At 46.2% G+C, this 22,433-nt stretch overlaps 1 protein-coding gene across 1 annotated transcript in view; it reads right to left on the bottom strand.

Moving 5' to 3' along the window:
• Positions 1-1,734: 1,734 nt before the first annotated feature.
• LOC138793680 (protein-lysine methyltransferase METTL21E-like) overlaps positions 1,735-22,433 on the bottom strand; it is a 30,596-nt gene continuing 9,897 nt past the window's right edge. The window contains exons 3-5 of the mRNA XM_069972360.1: positions 21,068-21,225; positions 11,908-12,025; positions 1,735-2,308 (exon numbers count right to left, since the gene is read on the bottom strand). Of these exons, the coding sequence (XP_069828461.1) occupies positions 1,899-2,308; positions 11,908-12,025; positions 21,068-21,225 (686 nt within the window). The 3' untranslated portion in view covers positions 1,735-1,898. The remainder of the gene's footprint in view (positions 2,309-11,907; positions 12,026-21,067; positions 21,226-22,433) is intronic.

A 22,433-nucleotide genomic window follows, 5' to 3' on the forward strand; every position in this document is an offset into this window, starting at 1 on the left:
GGGGTTCACCATTTTATGGACACTGCACAGTATGGAACTTAGCTAGGCCTGGCATATGAAATACAGAAATCAGGAAAAATACTTGTGCTCCCACAAGTTTTGGGGGCTGTACGGTATAATCTGGTAGTGGCTGGACCTAGATACGCGCTGTGATACCCCCTTACAATGAGCAGTGAAGTTTTATAAAGGTGTACTACAAATCCCAGCAATGCAGTGTAGTACCCACTAGTTTAGGGGGGGCTGTACGGTACTATCTGGTAGTGGCTGGACCTAGATACACGCTGTGATACCCCCGTCCAATGAGCAGTGAAGTTTTAGTAAGGTGTACTACAAATCCCAGCAATACAGTGTACTACCCACTAGTTTAGGGGGGGGCGGTACGGTACTATCTGGTAGTGTCTTGACCTAGATACACGCTATGATACCCCCTTACAATGTGCAGTGAAGTTTTATAAAGGTGTACTACAAATCCAAGCAATCCAATGTAGTACAGCAGAACCACCAGCGGCAAAATAAAAAAAGAGTACACTGAGCACTTCTTAGGGGTGTGTATGCAACACCTAATGTCCCCTTTCTGCCAGCAGCCGATCACCACAGTGTGCTGGTTAAATCGTGGTAGCAGCAGTCCCAGCCAGCAGTCTGTAGTAACGCCCCCTTTTTTGAATCGGGAGACACAGCATGATCAGGTGATCATACGTCACCGGAACTAGGGTGGTACAAGGTGGTGAGTAAAGTGTTTTTAAATAATGTTACCGAATACACCATGATTAAGCACTAGAAGTGTTAAATGCGTTGGTATGGTTCTCCCCTGTGGAGTAAAACTTTTTAATATCTAAATATCTTACTTGTCTGTTGGATATTTTATTACTAGGGAACTAACTGTGTAGTGTCTACTGGATGGTTTATAACTTTAAACTTTACTTCTTAGTGGTTGAGAATTCACATTCTCTACATATGGCCACAATCAAGGAGAAGTCTGGCGAAAATTGTTATTAAAGTATTTTATTGTCCCCCAAAAGTTATACAAATCACCAATATACACTTATTATGGGAAATGCTTATAAAGTGCTTTTTAACTGCACTTACTACTACATCAAGGCCTCACTTCCTGAATAAAATGGTGATGTCACTTCCTGGATAACATGGTGATGTCACGTCCCGACTCCCAGAGCTGTGCGGGCTGTGGCTGCTGGAGAGGATGATGGCAGAGGGATGCTCAGTGTTCCTCCAGTGCCCTGTGTCCCTCAGTGTCCTCCTGCCATCATCCTCTCCAGCAGCCACAGCCCGCACAGCTCTGGGAGTCGGGTCGTGACATCACCATTTTATCCAGGAAGTGAAGCCTTGATGCAGTAGTAAGTGCAGGGAAAAAAGCACTTTATGTGCATTTCCCGTAATAAATGTATATTGGTGATTTGTATAACTTTTGGGGGGCAATACAATACTTTAATAAAAAATTCTTCTTTAAGCTGGTCTGCACCTGCTTGAAACTAACGAGTTCAAGAAGAGTTGGAGAGAAAGTGTTTATAAACACGAAGTACAAAGGGAACCCTTGAGAATCAGATGGTTCATGTGTAACATGGCTGCTCAAGTGTAGCCACGTTTGGAAGAAACTGCACTTCAACTGGGTGTGCCTTAGCTATCCATCCAATGGAGGGCTTCCCCCCAAAGGTGTTATCTATATTCATAGCTAAGTATACCGTTTATTTCTTTGTATAACATCTTGCTTTGTCTTAGTATTTGTCTTTTATTAGTGTCTGGAACTCTTTATTAACGCATCTTAGAAATCCCATAAAACAACTTGTACAACACTTTATTTAGTATAGATATATCTGAATGTTATTGCTTTATGATGATTAGTCTGAAGTTGTAATAATTTATTTGGAATTTGTATTGTAATATTATTTCTTGTAGTTGTATCTTCTAGCTTTGTAGAGTTTTATGCTCAGACTTGGCAGATCATAGATAACCTCCATTTCAAATAGTTTTTGGAATTTGTGAATAAATGCATTTTCCAGAAGTGTATTTTCTTTTCTAAATCTCATGACCCAAAGGATGGTGGTGTTTTCATTGCACAAATAATCAAATGTCTCCAAAAGTTCCTGCAGATATGGATGGTTGTAGACAACATCTGCTGCAAGAATATAGTCAAAGTGGAAAGAGGATGTTGGAAACGTCTTCTCCACATCAGATCCCCAGATAAGTTCTTTGACTTGTGGAATATGTTTACTTTGCATTTTGGTATTTCGAAGTACGTTATACTGTAGATTTCCAATCAGCTCCCCCAGATCTGTTGCTACAACTTGCGCTCCTGAAACAGAAAAGTAGAAAAAAACGAGTCAGAAAATAGATCTAAAACACATGAATACATTCTTACAATACAGAATTAAATTAGAACTCCCTCAGGATTTACTAATATAATTATATATTATAAACCTTCTTTATTTATACTTTATTGTATGGATAATTCAGTATTAGAACCAATTCTATGTGAACCATTGTAACAGATCATACTGTAAAGTGGCGTTTTTCCTCCATCAACCTGTACTTCCTCCTTCTTTGCTTGTGGACTTTTTTTTTTTTAAAGAACTATTAATACCCCAAAACTGTCTACAGTAAGGCCATGTTCACACAATGTAAGTATTAATCATGGCCGTTGTTGCCGATTTTCAACACGGCTGTGATTAATATTTACATTACATTGTGCTGCAGCTAGAGGGAATACACATAGTATACACTCCGGCAGGGATCAATAGCGGCCACGCAAAAAACTGACATGTCAGTTTTCTGCGGCCACTATTCATTATATAGTGGCCGCAGAGAACCTGTTAGTTCACACTGACAGGCCGCACACTCTATTGTGTGCAGCGGGGAATTCGGATGCGGGCACACACGGGTGTTACTGAAGATTATCCGAACTCAGCAGAAGTGAATGTCATTCAGCCGGAACTGCAGTATCGGCCGGGATAATCTTCAGTAACACCAGTCGTTCTGTGATCCAGCCGGGTCACAGAATGGCCGGTGTAATATATAGTGTGCACATGGCCTAATACTGTAAATAGTAGACAGGCAAGAGGGAGATGAAAGGTTGCAGCTGCAGCTCGTATTTTTCTAGGTTTTTCTGCAGCTACATGCTCTGCATGGGAGAGTAAGTGAGAGGACCTGTCTCTATCCTCTGTTATAGAATATGGATGCAAAAATAAACAGAAGGTGCAACAGCAACCTACATTTGTAAGGGCCTACGATATATATTCCACCCAGCGTACACACGATAAACACCTGCTCTGTAGATATTAAAAAGTGAGGATCTTAGCAAACTATTTGATCAAACAGAATGTACCATGTCACCAATGTTTAGGTCTCCTCAGAGACATGGTCCCTACTCTAGCATTTTCACACTAGCAATGGCCTCTCCTGGGCTTTAATAAGCCTATAACTGGGCAGATAGGAGTCAAATGATCTATTTTATAGCACCCTTGGGACATAGGTGGAGGCAAGCCAAAATGAGGTAGCCACACCCCCCACATTTAACAGGAGAAAAAAAAAAAGGAAAAATTGGCAGCACATCTATGACTCTGTTCACACTGCAGGTTGCACGCTGCTTGTGGCTTAAGTAAAAACAAAAAAAGCCAGAAGGTGCTCCCAGTGTACACACGATCAATCCCTGCTCTGTGGATATTAAAAAGTGCTGCTCTGTGGATAGTGCTGCTCTGTGGATATTAAAAAGTGTACACACGATCAATCCCTGCTCTGTGGATATTAAAAAGTGAGGATCTTAGCAAACTATTTAATCAAACAGAGTGTACCATGTCGCCACGTTAAGACGTCCTCGAGACATGGTCCCTACTCTAGCATTTTCACACTAGCAATGGCCTCTCCTGGGCTTTATTAAGCCTACAACTGGGCAGATAGGAGCCAAATGATCTCTTTTTATAGCACCCTTGGGACATGGGTGGAGAGCAAGCCAAAATGAGATAGCCACACCCCGCACATTTTACCCCTAATCGACCCTGGACATACCCGTACGTCCAGGGCTGCCTCCACGCGTTCAGAGTGGGGCCGAGCGGCGATTAGCGGGCACGGTCCGATCGCCGTGCCTGCTAATACAGTAATCGGATGCAGCTATCAAAGTGGACAGCTGCATCCGATTACTTACTGCAGCACTTCCCTGGTGTCTAGTGGGGAGGATCGCTCCTCCGGGACAATGTTCCGGAGGAGCCATCCACACATCTTACCCCGTCCGGGGTCAGCGCCGTAATGGCGCTGATCCCAGCTCGGTACTCGATTGCTTTCTGGCTGCAGCAGCCTATCTCATGTGCCTATCTCATCGATCTATGCTGCATATCTATGGGGTCTATGGGTCCCTGGGGGACTTCTAGTATAAGTGTAAAAGTAAAAATAAAAGTGTTATTATTAATACAAAGCGCAAGCGCCAAAAAATCCCAAAGTGCAAAATTCTGCATTTTTGGTCGCATCAAATACAGAAAAATTGTAATAAAAAGCGATCAAACAGTCGCATATGCGCAATCAAGGTACCGATAGAAAGAACACTTCATGGCGCAAAAAATTACACCTGAAACAGCCCCATAGACCAAAGGATAAAAGCGCTATAAGCCTGGGAATGGGGTGATTTTAAGGAACATATATTTGTTAACAATGGTTTGAATTTTTTACAGGTCATCAGTTAATATAAAAGTTATACATGTTACATATCGTTGTAATCGTAACAACTTGAGGAACATGCATAACAAGTCAGTTTTACCCCAGGGCGAATGGCGTAAATGCAAATACCCCCCAAATAAACAAAATGCGTTTGTTTTTTTTCAATTTCACCACACTTTGAATTTTTTTCTGGTTTCGCAGTGTACTTTATGAAAAAATTCAGTCTTTCATTGCAAAGTACAATTAGTGGCGCAAAAAATAAGGGCTCATGTGGGTTTCTAGGTAAAAATATGCAAGTTCTATGGCCTTTTAAGCACAAGGAGGAAAAAACGAAAACGCAAAAATTTAAATTGGCCCGGTCCTCTAAGGCTTAACAGAAAAAAAGGACAAATTGGCAGCACATCTATGGCTCTGTTCACACTGCAGGTTGCACGCTGCTTGTGGCTTAAGTATAGACACATTTTTTTTCTTTTTTTCTGTTGAATGTGGGGTGTGTGGCTACCTCCTTTTGGCTTGCACTCCACCCATGTACCAAGGGTGTTATAAAAAGAGATAATTTGGCTCCTATCTGCCCAGTTGTAGGCTTATTCAGCCCAGGAGAGGCTATTGCTAGTGTGAAAAGGCTAGAGTAGGGACCATGTCTCTGAGGACACCTTAGAGCATGGGTCTCAAACTCAATTTACCTGGGGGCCGCTGGGGGTAGAGTCTGGGTGAGGCTGGGCCGCATCAGGTTTTCCACAAGAAGTGGACTGGGGGGTGACACAGGGGACTGGGGGGAGCTGGGGGTGACACAGGGGACTGGGGGGAGCTGGGGGGGTGACACAGGGGACTGGGGGGAGGAGAAGGTGACACAGGGGACTGGGGGGAGCAGGGGGGTGACACAGGGGACTGGGGGAGCAGGGGGGTGACACAGGGGACTGGGGGTGACAGAGGGGACTGGGGGTCTCTGAGAGGGGAGCTGGGGTGACACAGGGGACTGGGGGGAGCAGGGGGTGACACAGGGGACTGGGGGGGAGCAGGGGGGTGACACAGGGGACTGGGGGGAGCGGGGGGAGCAGGGGGTGACACGGGACTGTGGGGAGCAGGGGGTGACACAGGGGAGCTGGGGGGGTGACACAGGGGACTGGGGGAGCAGGGGGGTGACACAGGGGACTGGGGGTGACAAAGGGGACTGGGGGTCTCTGACAGGGGACTGGGGGTGACACAGGGGACTGGGGGTGACAAAGGGGACTGGGGGTCTCTGAGAGGGGACTGGGGGGAGCAGGGGGTGACACAGGGGACTGGGGGGAGCAGGGGGTGACACAGGGAACTAGGGGTCTCTGAGAGGGGACTGGGGGGTGACACAGGGGACTGGGGGGAGCTGGGAGTCACTGAGAGGAGACTGGGGGGAGCTGGGCACACACCCCTCCTCCTTCTCCTCTCACCCCCGGCACCGACACTCTCCTCTCAGCCGCACATGCAGCTCCTCGATCTCCGGAGGAGGAGGCTGCGGGCACTGCAGGGTGAGGTAATCGTCTTCACTGCATCCCCCGATCCTGCTGAACAGCCCCAGGACTTGCAGCGATGCGATCACCTTGCAGTCCCCGCGGCCTCCTCTTCCAGAGACCGGGGAGCTGCATGTGCGGCAGGGACGCTAGGGGGCGCCCACTTCTCCGTCGTCTTCGGGAGGCCGGACGAACAGCTGCAGCCGTCCCTGATGCCGGCCCCCCTCTGCCGCGTCATCAGCTGCTCAGCCGCGATTGGCTGAGCATAAGGTTAAGCTCAGCCAATTGCGGCGGAGCAGCTGATGAGGGCCGCACTTACAGGAAAGCTACCATTGAGGTGGGGGCCGCAAACTAGTGTCTCGAGGGCCGCAGTTGGCCCGCGGGCCACGAGTTTGAGACCCCTGCCTTAGAGTGAATGTACCATTAGGCTCGCGTTGAAGCACTGCAGGCAGGCCGACCCACCCCCAGTGGGAGGACCCCGCCACCCCTCTATGACGTTGCTCCATTAGAATCAATGGAGGCACATCATAGAGGGGTGGTGGTTTCCACCAACTGGGGGTCGGCCTGCTTCCAGTGCTTTAGCCCGAGCCTGATGGTACATTCACTTTAACGTTGGTGACATGGTACACTCTGTTTGATCAAATAGTTTGCTAAGATCCTCACTTTTTAATGTCTACACAGCAGGTGTTTATCATGTGTACATTAAGAGAAACAGATTGCTGAACTCAGGGAGACCAGCCAAACAACAACACTGCCGGATGCTAGTGAAAGCGCTCATTGCAGTGAAGTCCTAGGTGCATTGCCCCCTGGGAAACATGAATATGCAAAAGAGGAGCCCGTGGAGCCTCATTGAAGAGTCTCAAAACACAGGACTAGCCAGATATCCCTCCGGGAAGGACCCAGCCAAGGGGCAGCTCCTGTTAGGAAACCACCAAAACCACCATATTAAGTGGCCCTATAAGTCAATGTAATGACAAGGGATAAACCAAGGCTAGGTAACCATCCACATACAGCTGTTTAAGGGTGTTGCCCCTCATCAGTGTGGAGCAGGATTCTGGCTAGGTGGGAGCAATGCCTTGTAGAGCCATAAGAGAAACAGATTGCTGAACTCAGAGAGACCAGCCAAACGGTAACATTGCCGGCTGCTAATGAAAGCGCTCAATGCAGTGAAGTCCTTGGTGCATTGCCTAGGTGCATCGTGTGTACATTGGGAGGAGTATATACAGTAAGCCGCGCTAAAAAGTTACCATATTATAATGAAATGGTTAACTAATTCACATACTATCATTCATGTACTTGTAAAAACTAAAGTCACTCACCACATAGGTGTACTGGTTGTGCTCTGACTTGTGATCCTCCGTATCAGCCAATACTGCATCTGATAGGTTTTAGTTTTCTTTCAAATTCTTTTAAGGTCCACGGAATAGGTTAGAGTTCTCTACGTCCTTTGTAGTTGTTTGTAACTTCTTTGCAAAGCGTGCGCCCCGGCCGGTGGCGCGTAAAACCGCTTGCTAGGATAATCCTGAACGGAGTTCTCTGTGACATCACAGTACGGATCGCTGTAGGAGGCAAAAGTGTCCTGGTTCCAGGGACCAGGTTCGCTCCAAGTTATTCCAATCTATATGTGGGGAGGTGGGAGGAGTCCACCATATACCCACAGGGGATGCTTGGGGCGGGCCTGGTCCTATGGAAAAGATTTATAAATGATGTGATTTTTATTTGGGAAGGTGATCAACCCTCACTTAATGAATTTTTAATTAACTTAAATAAAAATGAGTTTTATCTTAATTTTACACCCACATCTAGCACCACAAGCATCAACTTTTTAGATCTGAACATTTATATCCAAGATGGTCAAATATGAACCTACCATAAGCCTACTGATAGCAATAGTTTTATCTCCTTAGACAGCTGTCACCTCCCTATGTGGCTTTTAAATATTCCACGCAGCCAATTTTTACGATTAAGAAGAAATTGCAAAAAAAAAAAAAAAGAAGAAGAAATTGCGCATACAAAGAAACATATGAGGAAGAAGCCCGCACACTACAAACTAAATTTGCACAAAAAGGATACCAAATGGATCAATTGGAACAAATTAGTAGAGAAGTGGGAAAGATAGAGAGAGAGAAACTAGTGGAGAACAGAAAAGTGATGAAGATGGACAAGCAAAATCAACTAAATGATCAATTTGATATACCCCTTATCACTACATATTCCAACCAAGCAAAGAATGTGAAACAGATTATACAGAATCACTGGAACATTCTGAAGCAGGATAAAATCATAGGCGATTTGATCCCCGACAAGCCAAAAATGATATATCATAAAGCGCAAAATTTAGGGAATAAAATTGCTCCTACAATTCACAAAAATCAGAATAAAAATAAAAGTGAACATGGAAATGGTGTAGTAACATATGTAGAAGTTTTTTTCCCCTGCAAAAAATGCAGGGGGTGCATCAGTATGTCAAATACCAAACGAATGAAGGAAATTAACCATCAGGGGTTACGGATAAGATAAGAAGTCACATTACATGTAAAACAAAGGGGATCATTTATTTTATTAAGTGTCCTTGTAACAAATTATATATAGGAAGAACCAAAAGAGCACTAAGTAAAAGAATTTCAGAACATATATATAATATCAACAGACAATTTGACGGCCACCTGTTATCCCGGCATTTTAAGGAACACCATAATGGTCAAATAGGTGTTTCCACATTTGGGGGATTGGAAAGAGTAAATATAGACCGACGAGGTGGTAACTTCATTTATAAGATGTCTAGAAAAGAAAGTGAGTATATCTTCCTATTTAATAGTTTGCAGCCAGTAGGATTGAATGCCGACTTCGAACTGTTCGCTTTTTTATAAAAAAGGAATTTGGTTGGCACTAAAGGGTTAATCCTGTGCAGAGGACATGAACCTATAAAAGGAAACCCAGTAAGTGAGGCAAATCCCTCTTGAGAAAGAAGGTCGGAACCTTTGAAACGCGATGAGGACACTTTTGCCTCCTACAGCGATCCGTACTGTGACGTCACAGAGGACTCCGTTCAGGATTATCCTAGCAAGCGGTTTTACGCGCCACCGGCCGGGGCGCACGCTTTGCAAAGAAGTTACAAACAACTACAAAGGACGTAGAGAACTCTAACCTATTCCGTGGACCTTAAAGGAATTTGAAAGAAAACTAAAACCTATCAGATGCAGTATTGGCTGATACGGAGGATCACAAGTCAGAGCACAACCAGTACACCTATGTGATGAGTGACTTTAGTTTTTACAAGTACATGAATGATAGTATGTGAATTAGTTAACCATTTCATTATAATATGGTAACTTTTTAGCGCGGCACAACATTATTATTATTACCTTTTATTATAGTTTTATTGAGTGGGAGCAGTAACCACTTGTTGGTAGCCTGCAGCTATACGGACACTGGTAATTTACTAATAGCTGTGTCTGTCAGGAGCGCGGTTGTTTTTTATACATTTTTTATATATACAGTAAGCCCTTGCACCTGTGGGTTGCTGTTGCACCTTCTGTTTTTTTGTCTGTACTTAAGCCAAAAGCAGCATGCAACCTGCAGTGTGAACAGAGTCATAGATGTGCTGCTAATTTTTCCTTTTTTTCTATAGAATATGGATGCAGCACAAGCTTGCTTAGGCTGTGTTTACATTGGGTTTTTGCAATCCGTTTTTTTTTTCCATCTATTTTATGCAAAAAGCGGATGAAAAACGAATGCATTTGTGTGCATTTGTTTTGATCCATTTTTTCATTGACTTCTGTTATAAAAACAGATCAGATTTTTTTGCGTACACAAAAATGTGTACACCAGGGGTCTCAAACTCGCGGCCCGCGGGCCAACTGCGGCCCTCGGGACACTAGTTTGCGGCCCCCACCTCAATGGTAGCTTCCCTGTAAGTGCGGCCCTCATCAGCAGCTCAGCCGCAATTGGCTGAGCTTAACTTTATGCTCAGCCAATCGCGGCTGAGCAGCTGATGACGCGGCAGAGGGGGGCCGGCATCAGGGACGGCTACAGCTGTTCGGCCGGCCTCCCGAAGACGACGGAGAGGTGGGCAGCGGCGGTGGTGGTGGGAGGGGAGTTGTGCAGTGCAGGGGCCAACAGCCTCCTGGCAGACCAGCCGCCCCCTAGCGTCCCTGCCGCACATGCAGCTCCCCGGTCTCTGGAGGAGGAGGCCGCAGGGACTCCAAGGTGATCGCATCGCTGCAAGTCCTGGGGCTGTTCAGCAGGATCGGGGGATGCAGTGCAGATCCCCGATCCTGCTTTACAGCCCCAGGACTTGCAGCGATGCGATCACCTCACCCTGCAGTCCCTGCGGCCTCCTCCTCCAGAGATTGAGGAGCTGCATGTGCGGCTGAGAGGAGCGCGCCAGTGCCGGGGGTGAGAGGAGGGGGAGGGGTGTGTCCAGCTTCCCCCCGTCCCCTCTCAGCTCCCCCCAGGTCCCCCCAGTCCCCTGTGTAACCCCCCAGTCCCCTCTCAGAGACTCCCAGTCCCCTTTGTCACCCCCAGTCCCCTGTGTCACCCCCCTGCTCCCCCCAGTCTCCTGTGTCACCCCCAGCTCCCCTCTGTCAACCCTGCTCCCCCCAGTCCCCTGTGTCACCCCCAGTTTCCTCTTAGAGACCCCCAGTCCCCTCTCAGGGACCCCCAGTCCCCTTTGTCACCCCCAGTCCCCAGTGTCACCCCCCTGCTCCCCCCAGTCCCCTGTGTCACCCCCCAGTCCCCTCTCAGGGACCCCCAGTCCCCTTTGTCACCCCCAGTCCTCAGTGTCACCCCCCTGCTCCCCCCAGTCCCCTGTGTCACCCCCCAGCTCCCCTCTGTCACCCCTGCTCCCCCCAGTCCCCTGTGTCACCCCCAGTCCCCTCTCAGAGACCCCCAGTCCCCTCTCAGGGACCCCCAGTCCCCTTTGTCACCCCCAGTCCCCTGTGTCACCCCCCTGCTTGCCCCAGTCCCCTGTGTCACCCCCTGCTCCCCCCAGTCCCCTATGTCACCCCCCAGCTCCCCCCAGTCCCCTGTGTCACCCCCCTGCTCCCCCCAGTCCCCTGTGTCACCCCCCTGCTCCCCCCAGTCCCCTATGTCACCCCCCTGCTCCCCCCAGTCCCCTGTGTCACCCCCCTGCTCCCCCAGTCCCCTGTGTCACCCCCCTGCTCCCCCCAGTCCCCTATGTCACCCCCCTGCTCCCCCCAGTCCCCTGTGTCACCCCCCAGCTCCCCCCAGTCCCCTGTGTCACCCCCCAGCTCCCCCCAGTCCCCTTCTTGTGGAAAACCTGATGCGGCCCAGCCTCACCCAGACTCTACCTCCAGCGGCCCCCGGGTAAATTGAGTTTGAGACCCATGGTGTATACAATGCATTACGCTGTAAACACAGTTCATTGTTCCCAAAATGTTTTAATATACATATATATGTATATGACAGGGAGATTGGGATGTAGGCTGTAGGGGCTTTTCAATGGTGATGATGTAGACTGTAGAGGTTGGTCAGAGGTGGCAACACCACTTAGGGTATGGGGCTCAGTAAGCTGAGCCTTTTAAGACAGCAGAAAATTATGTGTTGTCTCAGGAAAGCGGGAGAAGCTGGGGAACTGTTGAGAAGACATCATACTAAAAATTAAAGCACTACACAACTATCTGTCAAGAATAAACCAAGCAAAACATGCTGAAGCCAGTGCTATTAGTGATAACATGGGCAGTCATTGATCATTTATAGAAAGATGATGACTATTAATTTACTTTTGTTTAGAAATACTTACCAAGTAGACAAGCCACAATTGCAACTAGCCCTGTCCCAGATCCTATCTCAATTATGTTCTTATCTTCTACACCCAACTGTTTTCCATGTTTCTCCAAAAAATAACACAACACGAGGGCCTGTAAAACAAGATGATAATAATCAATGAGGGGTATACACCAGACAAAAATGTCTTTGTCTGGTGTATACAAAAGTAAAAGTTGTTCCACATACAAGAACTCCTGGTTAATGTACAGTAGCTGCAGGAAATGTAGGTAGGCTTCCTGACCACAAAGACCTGTAAAAATCAAAATACTAGGATTTCTGCTGCTAGACAGATGAAAGCAACGGAATAATCCAACACATGAGAATTTACTCCATTAAATTCCTGGAATATTTCTGCTTTGCCTACATTTAGTATTTCTGTTCTTAAAGCGAATGTACCATCAGTACATTCACTTCAAGTGTTGCCCATGGATAGAACGGCGCCAGCGCAGGGAACCGCGGCCCAGTTCCCGTGTACGGCGCCATAGTATTCCTGGGTAACGGCTGGGGCGGCCCGCCTCCAGTACTTTGGCCCAGGCCAGTGCCCAGGAATACAACAGCGCCGTACATGGGAACAAGGCTGCGGTTCAAAAAAAGGACAGTAGTGCGGGCTTCCCCTGCGCCGCTGCCTTTCTATGTGGGGAAAAAACTTTATGCAAATGTACTGATGGTACTTTAAACCATGGCTTTGATTCCCATGGAACTTACATAGTGCTGCCTTCTGAGGGAATCCCACATAGTATACACTCCGGCCGGACTCTATAGTGGCGCTGTAGAAAACTGACATGTCAGTTTTCTGCGGCCGCACAAAACCCTGTCAGTGCACTCGCTCCATAGTGTGTAGTGGGCGCCCACATCAGAACTCTGCAGCCCTAAAGATCATCTGGCTGGTACTGCAGTACCAGCCGTAATGATCTTTCCAGAAACCGGCCATTCCGTGACCCGGCCGGTCTCTTACGTAGTGTGAACAAAGCCTGAGGCTGCTTGTAATACAGTCTGCAAACTGCTCATTAATACATTCTATACTTGACAAAGAATGTATTTGCACGGTGTACAATCACACAACCTCAAATGGATGACTGAAAGGATCAAACATCTCTGCAAAGATCTCTACATTATAACCTCCAAGTAAAAACAGAGATAGGAAGAGAGGGGGGATACCAATGCGGTCCTCAGGAAAGATGGAATGAAAAGAGGCAGTATTAGAAATTGGAGATGAGAAGGGTATTACCTGGGAAGAGCCATCAGACCTCAATACTACGATATTTGGGATCACGGAGTGTGCTGTGGATAATAGGAAGCGTACTAGAAATTTTTCCTGAGACTTTACTGTCCCCAGAAGAATTGATAGCAATAGTACAGCAGACTCATTGCTCACTTGCACAGTTGTAATATGTTTAATAGGATCAATACCCTTTACCCAAGACATCTGTAAACCTGAGCATTTGCACCAAATGTGCATCATTGAGCCTCGGCTTGTCTCACACTGCCAGCAGATATCTGACACATTGGGAAATAGAGAGTGTAGCAGAGACCCTATGCCATATAGATAGTATCTTGTAGTTTGTCTCTTGGTTCTAAGCCAATGGCAATTTCTCATAAGCAGGAATTGGAGGTTTGGATAAGGAAAGGAGTAGAATGTAGATTAGTGATATGGTATGTTGTGGAAATGTACCGACAACGCACAGTTCCTCAAAGTCCGTGATCGATCTATGTAATCGTAAAGGAGTCCTATTCATGTGGCAGTAGTGTGAGAGCTGATTATACTGTTTGGGCGGGTTCAGACTACGGAATTTGCGCGGATATAATCCAACAAATTCCGTTGCTTGTACGCGCTTACGGCCGCTCGCCTTTCTGCCAGCTCCATAGACACCGTTCTATGGGCCAGCCGATTCCGTTATCCGCCGAAAGAATTGACATGTCAATTCTTTCGGCGGAATGCGCAATCTGCCCGTGCATAGAATGGTGTCTATGGCACGGGCGGAGACTACAGGCAACGGAATCCGCTGGATTTTATCTGCGCGAATTCCGTAGTCTGCACCCGCCCTAAAGCTGTAGCCGAGGACTGGTCAGTGGGCGGAAATATGGTCTCATAGAGCTTTAGGGTTGAATCAGTCATGACCTTTCTAAAAAATAGGTTGCCTATAAAGAGTATCAATGTACCATCTGATTGAACAATGGAGCGCACTTTAATTGGGAGAGACAGATTGATCTTGTGATCTGTGTGACATTTCCGCTATCCCAGAATGAGGCAGTCTATGTGGGCTAACCCATAGTATTGAGGAAAGTGGCAAGCATGGAAGCACCAACTTCACCGCCACCCACAATTTATTGGATCCATTATGAAACCAATCTAGGGTTCTGGTTGCTGATGCGGCTAGATAATAGAGGTATAGGTAAAGTAAGGCAGGCCCACCAGCATGTTTGGACCTTGTGAGAGTATGTTTAGCTATTCTGGGGCACGTTTTTCAGGTAAATTTGAAAAACATTTGTGTGATGTCTTTAAAGAGAATGGAAGCATGAGAGGGATAAAAGTAGGTATAGAAGCATGGCCTAAAAAAATGGTGGACCATTTTGCAAAAGTTAAAGAAAATGGCATAATTTTTGCAACTATATGCACCCACAGACGTGCACAAATAAAGGAGCTCAGACTTTCTCTAGATTCTGATATATTACCATGTTTACTATATAAGCAGTGATCTGTGTACACATTCGGCTTAAAATTGGCATTGCATTTAGAATGCAGATCATACTGAATATTAATCTAACATTTCTAGCAGACCAATAATACAATATAGCATTTGTTAGCTAAATGCACTATGCCCAGTGCAGAAAATCAGGGGGCACCGATGGATGGTGTTCTAGAACTGTCATTATTGAGACCTAAAGGGGTACTCTGGTAAAATGTTTTTCTTTCAAATCAACTGGTATTAGAAAGTTTAGAAGATTTGTAATTTATTTCTAATTAAAAAATATTAAAGGCCAACTCCCGCGCTAAGGAAAAAAACCAAAAACCAATCAGAAACCTAGCTTTTATACTTATCATTCCTCCTGAGCTGTCACTGTTTAAATTTCCCACCGTCTTTGTACCTTCTGATTTCTAGTCTTGTTCTTCATTTCTTCCTTGCTTCCTGGTTTCAGCTTCCCATGATGCACTTTGGCTGCTGTGACAAGCTAGCCCCCTGCTGTGACACAGCAAGTGCCGGCCCCTCCATTCACTACAACTCCCATCATACACTACACATGACCCCCTCTCTGGCTCTCTTCAGTCAGGCTGCTATATACACACACTGAAGCTGCACACACATCACCTCACTGTAGTGTACATTCTGCAGGATTAGGTCAGGGCAGCAGGGGAGAGATAAGAGTCTGTGTAGCTGACATGCCGGGAGTGAGGAGAAAGATAAGCAAGTGACATCACTCACTCACTCACTGAGTCCACTCGGCAGCAGGAGGGAGTATGGGGGAAGGGGTCCTGTAGCTGGTTATGTGCCGGGAGGCAGTCACCAGTCATTATTGAGTTGCAGAATGAAAGATGGCTTACAGTTGCTCAGCCAATGGGAGCTGAGCAAGCCTAGTCACCTGATCAGGCAGGGGAGGGGGAGGCTGGTGTGACAGGAGCTAGAGCAGCCCTCCTGCTGATGACTCATCGTCACTAGAAGGAGCTGAGAGAGCAGCCTGGTGACGACAGTAATTAGGTATGAAGGAGTTTCTTACACTTCCTGGTGGGGGGTGGAGGGGGGAAAAGACAGGGAAGGAGGACAGACAGGTGATTGAAGTATATTACAGAGTTATATAACTTTGTAATGTGCTTCAATTACTGGGAAAAAGTTTTTCATGGGAGTTGTCCTTTAAGTACTTATCAACTGCTGTATGTCCTGCAGGAAATAGTGTATTATTATTTTCAGTCTGAAACAGTGCTCTCTGCTGCCACCTCTGTCTGTGACAGGAACTATCCAGAGCAAGAAAAATATTTTATGGGGATTTGCTACTGCTGTAGACAGTTCCTGACAGGGACAGAGGTGGCAGGAGGAGTCAGATTGGAATGAATACACCCCTTCCTACATGACATACAGCAACTGAAGTACTGAAAGACTTGAGACATTTAAATAGAAGTAAATTACAAATTTATATAACTTTCTGACAGCTGTTGATTGGAAAGAAAAGAAATGTTGTAATACCCCTTTAACCCCTTAAGTACACATGAAGTATCGTTACATCATGGGAGCCTGTCACTTAAGGACCTATGGCGTATAGATACGCCAGAGGGTCCGGGGGCTCTATAAAGTGAACTAAGGAGATGAGCTTGCTTCATAGAGGGTGAGGATAGGCTGCGATCAGTAGATGGTTCTCACCGTTTATGAGGTTGATCACGTTATTGAGGTTGATCACATTAATTAATCACATTGTTGCCCACCATTAACCCCTTAAATGCATTGATTGCAAAGTATAAGTGTCAGTGACAGGTGCAGCTCCTGTCATCAAATGATCAGAACCACTATAGTGTAACTGCGGGGGTCCTGATAATTTTTCCTGATTGACTGAGGTCTCATATTTACCTCCATGCAGTCAGCTCGGCGATCTTCTCCTAGAGTCTGCCTCAGGCAAGAAGGAAAAAACAAAAATGCAAAAATGAAAATTGGTGTGGTCCTTTAAAGGGTGTTTCTGCTCAAACATAACCTTTGATATTTTGCTGCCCATGGTGAGACTAACAATTCATTCCATACTTATTATCTATTTAGTCTCCTTCTCCCAGTTCTGAGATGCTGCTTTCTGCTGGAGACACAAAAATCTGTGTCTGAGCTTTTCTCTCTGTCTCCCCTCCTTCCCCCTCCCTTCTTAGACAGCTAATGTAAACAAATACCTGACTGGCTTTATCTGCAACATTGTAGCTTCTTTGTAATGCTGGAAGGGTTATTCTGAGGTCAAGTTGCAAATGAACTCACTGGAATTAACCTCCCCAGCAGCAGCATATCAAAAGTTATGTTTAAGTGGAATACCCCTTTAAGACCAAAATCTACTTTGTCCTTAAGGGGTTAACATCTTTGTTAATGAGACTGCAGGCAGCTGGAGGTGGCTCAAATGACTATTAATTATTGCTGGCCGCAGTCCAATAATCATGTCAGTCTTCTAAAAATACAGTGGATGAAGTACAAATACCATACTGCAGCAGGAAAACATTCTTCACTTGATGTACAACTTGGTGGCAACATAGTAAAAAACAGAAGTTTGCCTGAAAATGTATCTGATGATCTCAGTAACTAGGTGTACATGCCTCTTCCACATTGCTGTATTTTGCATCAGTTATAGGAAGCCAACAATAGGACTTGAACTACACAACAATAGTACTGGAACTTAACAAAAAGTATAATGGAAAGATTTTCTTTTTTGTATACCCAATGTAATGCTGCCAGGCAGCACCTGGCGGTGCCCTAAAACTTACCACCACCGCTGCTATTTGGGTCCTGTTCCTTCTCACCACCGCTGCCTTGTCCACTCCTCTGCTGTACTTTATGCTGGTCTCAGAGGTGCTTGCCTCCACTTGCGCCCTCGTGACTCCTGGTGTCTGCTTCCTCCTTCTGATCTCTGCTGCAATGATACCTCTGGCTATTAAGGTATGTGTGCAGCCATTGGCTCTGGATTTATAGGACCAGCTTGTCTTCACCTGCTACTACTGTCTGCCATTTCATAGCCATCTGCACCTATTTAAATTAGCTCCATCTTGCCTGAGTCTTGTTGCATTCCTGCACATGCAACAAAAGTGTCTGTCTGCTATTTCTGCTGAACCCCCGTGTATCCTGACCTGTGCCTGTACTTCGGATTATGCTTCCTGTGTGACCCCTGTCTGTTCTTTTTACCTCTCCTGTTGCCAACTTGGATTGTTTGACCTGCCTCTGAAGCCACCTGCCCTGACTTTTTGTCTGCATGACTTCAAAATCCATCTCATTGCTGGTACTGCGCCGATTCTCCTGCTGATGACCCAGCCTGCTTATTATGATTACTCAACCTCTTCGGCGACTCTGTCTGATCTTTGGGGACCAGCTTCTGCTCACACTGGGTCCAAACTTGTGGAGCGACCTTGTATCTATCCTCTGGCTGCAGAAGTCCAGGTTCCGCATCCTGGAGTGGGATAAAGGGTGAAGGCCTAGAGGACACTAATGCACACATCATCAGAATTCCGTCCGTGCTCGGACAGTGTTCTGCAGACTGGTCCTCGGAGCGTCTAGCATCATGATTAATAATGATGTCGGGAGTTCTGATATTGTTTGAAAGTTCGTGCTAGTGTACTGACACAGCCGTGTGGCTGCATAAAGGGATTATTCAGTATTACAAAAACATGGGCGCCTTCTTCCAGAAGGAACACCACTCTTGTCCTCAGTTTGCTTGTGGTTTTTCATCTTAATTCCATTGCAATGCATTGAGCTAAATTGTAATACCACCCACAACCTCAGGACTGGCGTGGTGCTGTTTTTGCAAGAAAGTAGTTCTGATTTGATTGATCCTGGATAACCTCTTAATGCAGTAGATTGTACTGTACTGATAACCATGTTGGGCTTCATAAGGCAAATCTGAAGTCCCACCACTTGGACTTCTGGTAAAATACCAACAAGCCTATAACCAACATGGATGCATCACCCGGCATGGCACTTTGCATTTTACATTGCCTGGGCTTTAACCCTTTGGGGACCAAGCCCAAAATGACCCAGTGGACCGCGCCAATTTATATTTTTTCCCCTTCTAAGAGCTCTAGCACTTTCAGTTTTCTATCTACAGGGCCATGTAAGGGCTTGTTTTTTTCAGAAGTAGTTGTACTTTGTAATGGCGCCTTTCATTCTACCATAAAGTGTATGATGGAACCCCAAAATTATTATTTATGAAAATATAAATTGGTGAAATTGGATAAAAGAATGCAATATGGTAACTTTTGGGGGGTTCCTGTGTCTACGTAATGCACTATACGGTAAAAGTGACATGATACCATTATTCTACAGGTCAGTCCGAACACAACCATATTGTAACGCCTGGAGTAGTGGATCCACTGGACCGTCACCAGCGATGGCACTAACCTCACCAGGGAGCGGAGTCTAAGGGGCCGCTGGTTTTCACCAGAGCCCGCCGCAAGGCGGGATGGACTTGCTGCGGCAGGCGACCCCCAGGTCGCTACCCCTGGCTTGGTTGCTGGTGATGGCAGGCGAGGCGTGGCAGGAGCAGTAGGCAGGAGATGGTAGTGGCAGAGGTCTGTAGTCGTGACCGCAGGAGACAGGCTGAAGACAGGAGCAATAGAGTAACGGGGAAGCAGGAACCAGGAACAAGGACTAGGGACCGGGTAGTGGACAGGAATCAGGAACAAGGACTAGGGACCAGGTAGCGGACAGGAATCAGGAACAACAGGGAGATGGGCCAAACGCTATGGGAAGCATGTAGAGGCTCCAACACCTGTAGTGGGGCAGGGCTGGAATTTATAGGGAGTGATTGTGCACATGGACCAATTAGGGGAGCCCTCCCCCTTTAAATCTGAGACAGCCGGCGCGCGCGCGCCCTAGGAGGCGGGGACGCGCGCGCCGGCCGGCACAGCGACGGACAGGAGCGTGGAGAGGTAAGGCGCCCCCCGGGGCCGAAGTGACAGCAGCGCCGGGTCCCTGCCTACGGACACCGGCTGCTGCATGGGGCAGTGGGGAGTCGCGGCGGCGGCCCGGAGCACGGGACGCCGCCGCGGCCGTGACACATATGCAGGTTTACACAGATTTTTTGATGTTTTATTTTTTTAATGAAATCCTTTTTTGCAATCGATTATTAATAAAATGGTCATATTGTGACTCTTATAACGGTTTTAGTTTTTCACCTACAGGGCTGTAGGGGGGTGTAATTTTTTTGCGCTATGATCTCTAGTTTTATTAATACCATATTTGTGTAGCTGGGACGACGATTGTTATATTTTAATAGATCGGACAATTAAGCACGCTACGGTATATTATATGTTTATTTATTTATTTTTTTATATGTTTTATTTATATAATGGGATAGGGGGGTGATTTTTATCTTTCTTGGAGGGAGGGGCTTTGGGATATTCTTAAAAACATTTTAACTTTTTTCTTGTACACATTTTAAGTCCCCCTGGGGGACTTTTACATGCAATTATTACATTGCATACACTGATCACTGCTATGCCAAAGGCATAAAATTGATCAGTGTAATAGGCGTTCTGCCTGTGGCAGACTCAATCAGCAGAGCGCCGATCGAATCACACGGAAGAAGGTAAGAGAACTCCGGCGGTCCATGAAATCGATTGGGACCCCGGCAGTCACACTGCGGGGGTCCAATTCGGTAAGTGACAGGAGCTGCTCTTATCACGCCGCAATCGGGCGTTTAAGGGGTTAATGACAGGTTGCTGCGTGATCGCTGCAGCATGTTATTAACGGTGCGGGCCTGGCTGATGATTACAGTTGGCCCCCACCTGCTATGAAGCGCGCTCCGCTCCAGAGTGCACTTCATAGCTCCATAAACACCCAGGACATTCTTGTTCGTCTTTGGTCGTCTGGTGACAGACTTCCAGGACATACATGTACGTCCCGTGTCGTCTCGGGGTTAAATTCAAGCACAACAATACAGCAGACGAATATTTTGCTTTCCATGTTCACTATAGTACGGTTACTCTTGCCCAGTAAGGTCTCTCCACACACTTTGCATTCAGAGTTGCCATTTAATTTGAGGGCCCTTGACTCAAAAGCCAACAATTGGTATTACTGGTCAAAAAATGTACTGGCATAGAGCTCCTAATGTGAGTTTTAACTGGTCCAATGGCATACTGTCCAGGTGGCAACCCTAATCCTCCATTAATTCCATATATCTTTTACATAATGACTGATTGTTATGTCACAGTGTCTCATCTGTGGTTTCCTATAAATCTTCTGGCAAATTTCATGCATTTTTACGCAAAGAACTGGTATGTTTGTAACATGTGAAGGTTATTTTAATGGATGGAGACTGATTATTTTATAAAATTTTTAGATTATTATAGACAGCTAATTGTACATGTATTTTGCAGATTGCTCATTGCTATGTTTTGGGTACAATGTACAATATTGTAGAACCAGCGTCTTTTGCTGTACCGTACTAAAGAGTGAGGATTGACTTACTGAAGGCCAAACAGTAGCACCATACAGATCTGTTGATTCCACTATTGTTATCTCATGTCCAGCAAAGTTGAAACCTTCCCAGGCGACACTTTTAAGGCATGCTGGTATATATCGACGTTCAAGAATTTCTGGAACTATAATTTCATCATTCTCATGACCTTAAAAAAATAAATAAATATGATAATGTTGTATTCTTTTTTTTTTTTAAATCTTAAACATTACACAATAAATGTGGCCATGGTTTCGACCACAGTCAGAATGCAGAAAAACAGCCTAAAAGACCTCATACTTATCTCCCTCGCTGCTCTTATAGTGAGGTCTTCCAGTCCTAGTTATGATCACTATGATGTTGTCTGTGTGCCTAGAAAACTCCTTTAATCGGTTTATACCATTTGGTTATAGTATGATATAGCATACTGTTTGATAAATACTCTACATATGCTTTTTGGGGACCCCACTTTAGCTTTGCCGTGTCTAAAATCGTCCCTGCCCAGGTTGTCTGTGATATTGCTATTCAGCTTAAATCAGTTTAATGGAACAATAAGAAAAACCACTCCAAAAGTGAAGTCAAGAGTGGTGATTTTTCAGTAAAAAGTAGCCTTGTTTTTGTAAAGGCCCTATTACACAAAATAATTATAGGCCGTTGCGGCCTATAATAGTTCCGTGTAATAGAAGGCAACGATCAGCCGCCATGAACAATGTCGGCTGATCGTTGCAGTTGTTTTTCTTTCAACATGTTGAGAGACAAACAACTCATATAGCAGCGATCTGCTGCCGTCGCTCCTTGGAGTAGGAACGGCGACAGCAAACCGCTGCTATCGGCTATGGGCTGCCCGGACCATCTAGAGATCACCCAGGCAGCCTCCCCGCAGCTCCCAGTGGCCCCCCCTGCACTTACCTGCGCCGGGGAACAAGGAGCAAATGAGCGCTGACAGCACTTGTTTGCTCCTCTAGTCTCCCCGTGTAATAGGGGCTAAAGTCCAAATAACACATTTAAAAGGAGTTTCCAATCTAAACTACAATACTGTATTTTCCCGCATAAGATGACTTTTTAACCCCGAAAAATCTTCTTAGAAGTCGGTGGTCATCTTATATGCCGGGTATGGTTGCTCAAAAGTGGCCCAATGCCCACCGTATGGGGCAACCACTATAAAAAAAAAAAATGTAACTCACCTGGGGCCCATTCCCGGCATCAGCGCGCCTCCCATACCATTCCCGACGCAGGCAGTATGACGTACACTACCTGCGCCGGAGATCGCCGAACCTCTCACGGACAGCAGAGTGTCTCATCGGAGAGGCTCAGAGATGCTCGGCTGCCGGGAGAGCTTCAGGAGAATGAGAGAGGCGCCGGAAGTTCCTGAAGATT

Source organism: Dendropsophus ebraccatus, chromosome 5 (genome assembly GCF_027789765.1).
Source record: "Dendropsophus ebraccatus isolate aDenEbr1 chromosome 5, aDenEbr1.pat, whole genome shotgun sequence".
Taxonomy (NCBI): domain Eukaryota; kingdom Metazoa; phylum Chordata; class Amphibia; order Anura; family Hylidae; genus Dendropsophus; species Dendropsophus ebraccatus.